Source organism: Nomascus leucogenys, chromosome 8, assembly GCF_006542625.1.
Source record: "Nomascus leucogenys isolate Asia chromosome 8, Asia_NLE_v1, whole genome shotgun sequence".
Taxonomy (NCBI): Eukaryota; Metazoa; Chordata; class Mammalia; order Primates; family Hylobatidae; genus Nomascus; species Nomascus leucogenys.
The window spans coordinates 112764384-112775094 of NC_044388.1; the positions used below are offsets into that span (position 1 = coordinate 112764384).

Below are 10711 nucleotides of genomic sequence, written 5' to 3' on the forward strand. Positions count from 1 at the left end.
AACCCCCAGCATGGAGCACTCGGAAGGGGGCTGAAGGGGGGCAGGGCCTCAGAAATGAAAAGACAAGGTGGAAGGTGGACCTCGGGGCCCCTCCTACCCCACCTGGCTGGAACCCAAGAGACTGCAGGTAGGTGGGTGGGACCTGAGGAGAGCCGGCCCCACCCAGCCCACCCCAAGCCTGCCCTGGGCACCACCTCTCCTGCCAGTCCTGAGGAGGGAGGCAGAGGGGCACACCCCCTTGGGAGGGGCACCTGCTGGGTACGTGCATGAAGAGGTGGGTCTCTGGGTCACCTGCCCATGGCTACTTCCTTCTTGCTGTCCCTGTGGGCCCAGCAGCTGCCAGGATGAGGCTGCTGTGTGGCCTGTGGCTGTGGCTCTCCTTGCAGAAAGTCCTGCAGGGCGAGACCCCAACGCCCCCGCCACTTCCGCCCCCAATGCAGAGCTTCCAAGGAAACCAGGTACAAGGGTTTTGACGGAAGGAGAAGCAGCCGGCTGGGTCTGAGTGCAGGGAGAGGCTGCTGGCTGAGCAGGCCTGGGGCTGCTGCCCAGAGAGTCAGGACCAGCCCTGCTTCCAGGAGCCCCCAGGCAGGCCCCCGACCTCCAGCAGAGGAGGGCCCGGCGCAGACCTTCCTGGCACCCATTCCCTACCGTCACCCCAGCCCATCGCTCCCTCTGTGCGTGAGGGGAAACAGGCTCAGGAAGGCCGCACAGCCACTGGCCAGGGTCACCATGTCCCTGCCAGACCCAGGGTAGGCTCCAGTTCTTGCCAGTGTCCCTGGCACCAGCCCAGCCGGGAGCACTGCTCTGGGAGGGGTCCAGAAGCTGCCAGGGAGGGCGGGAGGGGGCTCCTGACCCTGCCCACTGCCACCCCTGCCCACCGCCGCCCCTGCCCACCACCGCCTCTGCAGTTCCAGGGGGAATGGTTCGTCCTGGGCCTGGCAGGCAACAGCTTCAGGCCAGAGCACAGGGCGCTGCTGAACCCTTTCACTGCAACTTTCGAGCTAAGTGACGATGGCCGCTTTGAGGTGTGGAATGCCATGACTCGGTGAGTGGCTGTCCCTGCCATTCCGCGCGGGTGAGGAGGATCCCGGGCCTGGGTCCCAGCCGCCAGTGGCTCAGGTGCGCCATGGGTCCTGTCCCAGCACAGGCAGCTTCATGACTCTGGCTGCCAATGACCAAACCCAGCTGGGGAGTATACAAAAAAGTGTGGGCAGCTGGGCGTGCTGGCACACACCTGTAATCCCAGCACTTTGGGGGCCGGGCATGCTGGCACACCTGTAATCCCAGCACTTTGGGGGCCGGGCATGCTGGCACACACCTGTAATCCCAGCACTTCAGGAGGCAGAGGCGTGCTGGCTCACACCTGTAATCCCAGAACTTTGGGGGCCAGGCACAGTGGCTCACACCTGTAATCCCAGCACTTTGGGAGGCAGAGGCAGAAGGATCACTTGAACTCAGGAGTTTGAGACCAGCCTGAGCAACACAGTTAGACACCATCTCCACTCATGATGCTTGGCCATTCCCGCCGTGGGTCCCTCTGAATAAGCGGCTGAAATCTCCTGAGGGGCCCACCTTGGCATGGACCTGCCAGCTTCCAGAGCCTTCTGCCTCCACCCATCCCTTCCTACAGTGGCCAGCACTGTGACACGTGGTCTTATGTGCTGATACCAGCAGCCCAGCCTGGGCAGTTCACCGTGGACCATGGTGTGGGTAAGCCGGTCACAGGAGGGAGGGACGGGGTGCTGGCCCACAGGGACGTGACGTCTGTGCCCCCTCAGAGCCCGGGGCGGACAGAGAGGAGACCCGGGTGGTGGACAGCGACTACACCCAGTTCGCCCTGATGCTGTCCCGCAGACACACGAGCAGTCTGGCCGTCCTCAGGATCAGCCTGCTGGGTGAGCCCCCCACCCCGCCCTGGGCCCATGTGTGGCCCTGGAGGCACCTCCTTCCAGGCTTCGGGTCAGACCCTGCCTCCCCACCCCGCCTGGAGTGACTTGGGGGTACAGATAGTTCAATCTCCCACCTACCCAGTCCCCAACCCCTGCCAAGTACACAGACCCACGCTGGGCTTCCTGGGCTGCAGGCAGGAGCTGGTTGCTGCCTCCCGGGACGCTGGACCAGTTCATCTGCCTGGGCAGAGCTCAGGGCCTCTCGGATGACAACGTTGTCTTCCCAGATGTGACCGGTAACGTGGCTCACTTGCAGGCATGCTGGGCAGTAGGCACGGGGCCCGCAGGTTGACCCTAGAGGAGCTGGACCCAGTGTCTGCCCAGGGAGCTCAGCCCCAGCCTGCACTCAGGGGCCTCCAGGCTCCTAGGTCCCTGCGCTCAACCCAGGCTCTGAGCCACCTCCTCCCACCCCAGGTCCCCTGTCCCGGGCCGCCTCCTCCCACCCCAGGTCCCCTGTCCCGGGCCACCTCCTCCCACCCCGGGTCTCCTGTCCTGGGCCACCTCCTCCCGCCTCGGGTCCCCTGTCCCGGGCCACCTCCTCCCGCCTCGGGTCCCCTGTCCCGGGCCACCTCCCCCCCTCTGGGTCCCCTGTTCTGGGCCACCTCCTCCTCTCACCCATCCCTGCTCACAAGGAGCTTGGATTCAACCCAGGAGGTGCCCTGGACCTCAGCAGCCTGCCCTGGGTGGCAGCCCCAGCCTGACCACTCAGAGAGCCCCGGCCCCCAAGGCCTGACTCTTCTTGTGGGAGGGCGAGGTCAGCCTGAGCCCCTCCTCTTCCTGGAGGGATGCCCACCGTGCCCTTCTGATTCCTGCTTCTGGTCCTTTACATGTGCATAACCACATGCACACACGCTCACGCATGAGCAAACGTGTACAGACTGGCACATGCCTCCACCTGCGAACACCCACTTACACACACACCACTCACACTGGCACACAAGCTGTCTACCCATGCACAGGCACACGTGCTGGTCTGCACACACCTGCACACTCGCTATGCCAGGCCTCCTGGGTCTGCAGTGAGTCTGCGGGTCCATGGGGACAGGGACAGGTGAGGGGCTTCCTGAGGACCTGGGGCTGTTGGCAGGACAGCCGCTGTGGGTCACATCTTCTGCCCCTTCTCAGCCTCCCTCACCCCAGCCCCTTCCCCTAGACCCACTGTTGGTCTCCTTTCTCCTTCCTGCTCCTCACCCGAAGCCACCTGCCCCTCCTTTGTGCCCTCCCTTGCTTCCTCCTGGGCTCTGTCCCCTGCTCCCCCTTTGTCCTCCATCCCGACTCCATCTCCCCCACCAGGCTGGTCACCCCAGGCCAGCGTCTGTTGAAGGATGAAGCAGCTCCTGTCCGGCCCAGCCCTGCCTCACAGCTGCGCGAGCTCTGCCCTCCTCCACTCTCAAACCTGAATAAATGCACCAAGCCCAGAGCCCCAGAGTGTGACCACTGTGACCTTGGGTTGGGCAAAGAGATGGGAGCAAGGCGACTGCTGACCCTGCAGGGCTGCAACAGCTCCTTCTCTGGGCACACTACGGCCCCCAGCCGGCTCTCTCTGGCCAGTGTGTGTGACTGTATCAGTGAGGGCGTGTGCACGTGTGTTCATGTGTGAGTCTTTGCCCATGGTTGCAGATTGTACAAGGCAACTCGTTCCCAGGCCAAGGCCCCTCCATCCCTGCCCCTTGGGCCCTCGGCTGTGGGAGTTCTCAGGCCCTTCTCCACCTCCACCCTGGTCAGCACTTGGGGCTGCCATGCCAGATGCAGCCGGGCTGGAGCTTGCCCCGGGAACGCTCAGACCCCGAGCTGTCCCAGGCGGCGGCCGCTCTGTCAAGGAAGCTGGCCTGGAGCTACCAGGGTCCCAGAACAGGAGGCCCTGGTGCAGATGCCCCAGGCCTGGGAGAGGGGATGCGGTGACAAGCAGCCTCAGGTTGGAGCCTGCTGGGCACAGAGACACAAAGGGTTTGAGGTCACAACCCAGACACCCACTCCCAGCCTGAGCCCCCCAACCCTGACTGTACACCCCTGCAAGATGGCTGCACTCGGACGCCCACCCGCACCGGCCAGCCAGAGCAACCCACTTCTCAGCCCTCCGATGTCTGTGTCCATCTCGGCCCCCACTGTCCTCCGGGCAGGGAAAGCAGGACACCACCCAGGGCGGCCATGGACCCTAGTGGTCTCTGGCCTTGCTAGAGAGCAAAGAGCATCCAGAGACCCCCAACTTAGTGCCTAACCTTCACCCCCCAGGAGCACCCCACTGCCCAGGGGCATGGCCCTTGTTTAGAATCCTTCTGCCATCATGTGCGCCTCCTGCTGGGCAGGCTGTACAGGATCCAAGCAGATTCTGGAATTGGAAGATAGACAGAGACAGCAGACAGACTGGAACTCCTCCCTGCCCTGACGGCCCCAACAAGATGGACCCCCATGATCAACTCAAACGACACCAGCTGTGGTGCTTACTGCAGCCACAATTCAACCTTTTCTGTGTGTCTGTCTCCCCAACACACAACTCCCACAAGGGCAGGCACAGGCCTGCTTTGTCCATCACTCTATCCCACGTTCCAACATGGCGCCTGACACAGAGAAAGCTGCTGAATGATGGATGGATGGATGGTTGGATAATGGGTGGGTGGATGGATGGATGGATAGATGGTTGGATGATGGGTGGGTGGATGGATGGGTAGGTTAGTGGGTAAATGGATGGATGGAGGGCTGGGTGGATGGATGGGTAGATGTTTGGATGATGGATGGATGGATGATGGGTAGGTGGATGGATGGGTAGATGGATGGATGGATGGTTGGATGATGGGTAGGTAGGTGGATGGATAGTTGGATGATGGATGGATGGATGGATGGAGGGTTGGATGATGGGTAGATGGTAGATGGTTGGATATTGGGTGGGTGGATGGATGGATGGTTGGATGATGGGTGGGTAGGTGGGTGGATGGATGGATGGTTGGATGATGGGTGGGTGGATGGATGGATGGATGATGGATGGATGGTTGGATGATGGGTAGGTGGGTGGATGGATGGATGGATGGATGGTTGGATGATGGGTGAGTGGATGGATGGGTGGATGGTTGGATGATGGGTAGGTGGGTAGATGGATGGTTGGATGATGGGTGGATGGATGGTTAGATGGTGGGTAGATGGATGGATGGATGGTGGGTAGGTAGGTGGATGGATGGATGATTGCATATTGGGTGTGTGGATGGATGGTTGGATGATGGGTGGATGGATGGATGGATGGTTGGATGGTAGGTAGGTAGATGGATGGACGGTTGGATGATAGGTGGGTGGATGAATGGGTAGATTAGTGGATAAATGGATGGTTGGATGATGGGTGGGTGGATGGTTGGATGATGGGTAGGTGGGTGGATGGGATGGATGCTTGGATGATGGGTGGGTGGATGGATGGTTGGATGATGGGTGGATGGATGGATGGATGGTTGGATGGTGGGTAGGTAGGTGGATGGATGGTTAGATGATGGGTGGATGGATGGATGATTGTATATTGGGTGTGTTGGATGGATGGTTGGATGATGGGTGGATGGATGGATGGATGGTTGGGTGGGTAGGGTAGATGGATGGTTGGATGATGGGTGGGTGGATGAATGGGTAGATAGTGGATAAATGGATGGTTGGATGATGGATAGGTGGATGGTTGGATAATGGGTGGATGGATGGATGGTTGGATAATGGGTGGGTGGATGGATGGATGGATGGATGGATGGTTGGATAATGGGTGGGTGGATGGATGGATGGTTGGATAATGGGTGGTTGGATGATGGGTAGGTGGGTGGATGGATGGATGAAAGGTAGGTGGATGGATGGATAGATTAGTGGATAAGTGGATGGAGGGGTGGATGGATGGATAGTTGGATGGATGATTTTTTCTTGTGCCCTGGATGGGGAGGCTGAGATTAAAAGCAGCGAGTTTGGTTGTGTCTGGATTGGGAGACATTCTATACTGTGTGGTCATGAGGACACAAGCCTGGGTGTCAGAAATCCTGGCCCACAGCCTGGCGTGTATTGGATTTAACCCTAGGAAGGTTGAGAGTGAAGGTGGCTGTATTTTGGCAGAAAGGGCTTGTTGGGTATTCTTTCCTGAACGCGTCAAGGAGGGGTCCCTCCACCCTGGGGTGGGGGTCAGACACAAGGTCCCCCAGAGCAATGGCCTCACTCTCTACTCTCTTACTCCTTCCCCTCATTCCTCCTCCTACTGGGCCATGGTGTCCCCATGGGTGAGACTCTGCAGGGCCAGGACCTGGGCCTTCACCAGCCTGGGGCCTGGGTCACGCCCTCGCCCGATGCCTGGCTGCAGCAGGGGATGGCTCCTGTGTGGGGTCCAAGCACAGGACCCAGGCCAAAAGAGAGGAGTGGCCTAGAGAGGCTCAGCTTGAGAAGAGAGCCCGGCCCTGCCCCTGACACCCTAAGAGAGACTCCGCAGGCCACCTTCTCCCTCTTGACCTGGCACAGCCTTTGCCAGCAGGAATCCTTTTCAGTCCCTCTGCACAGATGGGGAAACTGTGAGGTTCAGGAAGGCTGGCTGGTCACTTGGCAGGGTCACCCTGCCCCTGCCAGCTTCCCTCCCCCAAGGCAGGGAACATAACCCCAGCTGCAAGATCATGACCACCATATGCTGGTGGGAGCCACCGCCTTCCTGGCACCCAGCTGTACCCTCCGGTGGTGGCCAGCTCCCCAGACAAAGACACAAGGAGAGAATAAGACTCCCCAACGGTACCCTTCTCCTCCCTGGCGGTGTCTCTGCAAAGCCCAGCACACTCCCCTTCCCTCCACATCAACTCCTGGCTGGGGAGACAGGAGATGCTGCCTAGGCCTGCGTTCCTTCCCAGCTCCTATGGGGAGGGTGGACTTCAGGCCTGGCTGGATCCAGGGCCCCAGCCACCCTCCCTCTGCGTCACTGGCCCTGGCCGGAGTGGCTGTGCAGTCCCATTGGCCCACTTGGCTCCCACCTGGGTTGCAGATGGTCTGTCTCCCAGAAGTCCCCAATCCTGGGTGGAGGCTGTGTCCTCCCATCAGTGGTCAGGGGGCCCCTCCACACAGCCCTCCCTCTGTCTTGGACTCCAGCTACCACAGCCCCCCTCATCCCATCTTTCCTGGGGTGATACAACTCTCTCTGGCCCTGGTGGTAGCAGGCCCTGTGTGAACCTCCTCCCCTCAGGTCCCCCAGGGGCACCAGCACTTCCTGGCTGAAGGCCCTTTCCCCATGTCTGCACGAGGGGACAGGGCTGGGAGCTGGTGGCGTGGAGCCGAGGCCAGGCAGGTGGTCCAGGAATGTCTGCCAGCATGTGAGCCCAGAGGCCCGGGGCTGGACACAGACCAGAGAGGGAGCCCACCTGCCCATCTGTCTGCTTGCTGGAGTCAAGTCAGGCTGGCCCAGTGGGGTGGGGTGTCCTGCTGGCCCCTACCCCCATGCCCCAAGCACGGCAGCCCAGGCCCCTGTGGGTGGCCAGATTGAATCTCTTTACCCTGGCCTGAGTGGAGCCGCTCCCAGGTCACCATCTGGGCCTGCTGGGCCTGGGAACAGCCTGTGCCTGCCCCTCCCACAGAACAGGGTCAGCGGGGTTGGGGAGCAGATAAGTTCTGGTGGGTGGAGGGGCTGGACCCAGGGCTGGCTTCCATCCCTCCAGTGGCCACCACCACCTCCCGGATCAGTCCCTGCGGTGGCAGAGGGGGCCATTCCCCGAAGGCCAGTGGTCCCTGTCAGCCTTGTCCAGGGCCCGCCACAGCCGCACGGAGCCTGTGCCTGCAATGGTGACCACAGGAGCCTGTGATGGTGACGGTGACCACAGACAGGCCACCCGGGGCTCAGGCTGGGTATGGCGGGCTCTGGTGGGAAGCAGCTCCCACACGGCTCACGGTGGGAGGGTCCCCTCTGGTCCTCACCCCGTGATACCCCTTCCCAGAGCTCATGCCCCCTCGGGGCACTCTACCCACCGGGCACCTTCCCTCAGCTGCCCCACAGGACAAGCGCTCCACCCGCACCCACTCAGACGCCAAGAGGCGTCCCAGGAGGGGCTGGGCAGGTGGGAATGGAATCTTCGGGTCTGGTCCAGGCTGTCCACAGGCCCAGGAAGGGGACTGGGCCCAGCTCCTCTTCACACTGCTCAGACCTGGGGCGACCAGGGGCTCCTGCAGAGCCCCTGGGCGGAGTGGGAAGCACGGGGTCCCCTTAGCGCTGCTCTGTCTTTGTGGGTCCTGGGCCTGTTCCCGTGCAGACCTTCATCTGAGGGCGCCTAGTGTGTGGTGGGGAGGTGGACACAGCTGTGCTCTGACCTCAAGAGTGGCCTGACCTGGGTGCAGGGCTGGGTCTGTGTCCGAAAACAGACACAAAAGGCCACACACTATGTGATTCCATTTACAAAGTTCTAGAACAGGCCAAGCTCCTCTCCAGTGTTAGAAATCAGGTGTGCAGCTGCTGCATACGGGATGGGGACACTGTGGGGTGCGGTGGAATGTTGTGGCCAGGGGTGAGGGTGCTGGGGGGGGAATGTTGTGGCCAGGGGTGAGGGTGCTGCCTGCAGCTGGGGAGGGGGTAGAATGTTCTGTGGCCAGGGGGGTGGAGGGGGGTAGAATGTTCTTGGCCAGGGTGAGGTGGCTGCAGGGGGGAGGGGGTAGAATGTTCTGTGGCCAGGGGTGAGGGTGTGCCTGCAGTTGTGGGGGTGGACTGTTCTGTGGCCAGGGGTGAGGGTGCTGCAGTGGGGGTAGAATGTTCTGTGGCCAGTAGTGAGGGTGCTGCCTGCAGCTGTGGAGGGGGTAGAATGTTCTGTGGCCAGGGGTGAGGGTGTTGCCTGCAGCTAGGGGCAGGGGGTACAATGTTCTGTGGCTAGGGGTAAGGGTGCTACCTGCAGCTGGGGGGCAGATAGAATGTTCTGTGGTCAGGGGTGAGGGTATAGCCTGCAGCTGCGGGGCAGGTAGAATGTTCTGTCCTCAGGGGTGAGGGTGCTGCCTGCAGCAGGGCTGGGGTGGAATGTTGGAATGTTCTGTGTTGGGGATCTGAGCGCTGCCTGCAGCTGGCAGGAGGTGGAGGGGGTCTGGAATGTTCCGCGTCAGGATCAGGTTTTGCTCACGTGTGTGTTCATTGAGGTGTGCGACTCAGGTGCCCGTATTGCTGTGAGACGGCTCCCACGGTGGGACGTGGTGATGCCACGCTGGATGCCCCCACGGGCACCTCTTGCCACGTGTGGGTGAAACTCCTCCCGTTGAGTGCTGGGCTCCCGGGTCTGGGTTTGAGGGTGCAGCACACGTTCATGTTCGCATTCTCAGAACACCCACTGACCCCCTCCCACCAGGCAGAGCCCACCCTCCCTGCCTTCATGTCGGCAGGGCCTGGCACGGAGCACAAGGCCGCTGGGCACTGACTATGGAGCTCAGAGCTGTGTTGATGAACCAGGCATCCCGTGAGGCCACGGATGGTGGATGTGGATCTGCCCTGCCTGGCACACTTCTCCTCCACACTCCCCTTCACAGCGCATGACTAGGCAGCCAGGGCCCTGAGCCCTGCAGGAGGAGTTGAGGGGTACACACCAGGACTGGAAGGCCTGGGGCTGCTGCACAGAGATGACGGGGGGAGGCCAGGCTCCTCGGGAACTCCAGTGGAAGCCCCACCCACCAGGGCCTGCAGGGACAGGGCTGCGAGGGGACTGCGTGCAGGGCTGCTGGGAATGGGACCTGGAGCCTTGGCTGAGCTGGGTGGTGGCTCCTGATGGCCCCTGAGCCCAGGGCCGCCCAGCTCAGCCGGGCCCAGCACTCCCTGTCCCTCAGGCCCTGCCCGATCCGGTCTCTTTATCTTGGCCAAGAGCAGCACCCTCCTGGCCACCATCTGGGTCTGCTGGGCCGGGACCAGCTGCCTGGGGCTTTCCAGCGCGGCCTCTGCATGTTTTCTGCAGGAGGAAGAAGGAGGGTTGGCGGCAGAGTCATCCAGGGACTGAGGGGGCGGCACGGGGGGGCCAGGCCTGTGGTACAGAGCTGAGCTGGAGACCCCCTCAGACCCTGGGCCCTGCTACCTTTCCCCCGGTCCCTGGGAAGCACGTTTTCCCAGTAACCCCCTGGCGTGAGAAACTTGGCCCTAGCTCGCCGATTCCCTGAGACTCACCCCACGTGCCCCACACATACAATGCGGGGACTCGGGGCTCCTGGCAGGACGGCCCACAGGGTCGGGACAGCCACCAGGGCCCCCACACAGGGGGACAGGTGGGCTGAGGGGCCCCTCTCTAATCCTAGGGTGTGGGGAGGATCTGGCCTCCCAGTCCCCAGGGCTTCCTGTGTGTTGGAGGCCCCTCTGCTGGAAACGGGGTGCTATGATATGAACGTGTCCCTGGATTTCATGTGTTGACATTTCATCCCCAAATCCACTGTTTTTTATGTTTTTAAGACAAGGTCTTGCTCAGTCGCCCAGGCTGGAGTGGAATGGCGCAGCCTCTGCTCACTGCAGCCTCGACCTCCCTGGCTCAGGCGATCCTCCCACTTCAGCCTCTCAAGTAGCTGGGACCGAAGCTGTGCCACCATGTCTGGCTCATTTTTAAGTTTTTTGTAGAGATAGGGCTTCTGCATGTTGGCCAGGCTGGTCTCAAACTCCTGGGCTCAAGTGATCCTCCCGCCTCAGCCTCCCTGAGTGCTAGGATTACAGGCGCGAACCACCTTGCGCGGCCCTCAAATTCACATGTTGGTTGGAGGTGGGGCCTCTGGGAGGTGATTAGGGTTAGATAAGGTCCTCAGGGTTGGGCCCATGGTGGACTTGGTGGCTTTATGAG

At 61.6% G+C, this 10711-nt stretch overlaps 1 protein-coding gene across 1 annotated transcript; it reads left to right on the forward strand.

The window, feature by feature from the left end:
- The first annotated feature begins 295 nt into the window (after positions 1 to 295).
- On the forward strand, positions 296 to 3369 carry LCN12 (lipocalin 12). The gene is made up of 6 exons (XM_030816497.1): positions 296 to 458; positions 909 to 1045; positions 1631 to 1710; positions 1779 to 1895; positions 2084 to 2185; positions 3243 to 3369. The coding sequence occupies exons 1-6, from the start codon at positions 345 to 347 to the stop codon at positions 3269 to 3271; spliced, it is 579 nt and encodes a 192-aa protein (XP_030672357.1). The 5' UTR covers positions 296 to 344; the 3' UTR covers positions 3272 to 3369.
- The last annotated feature ends 7342 nt before the right edge of the window (positions 3370 to 10711 follow it).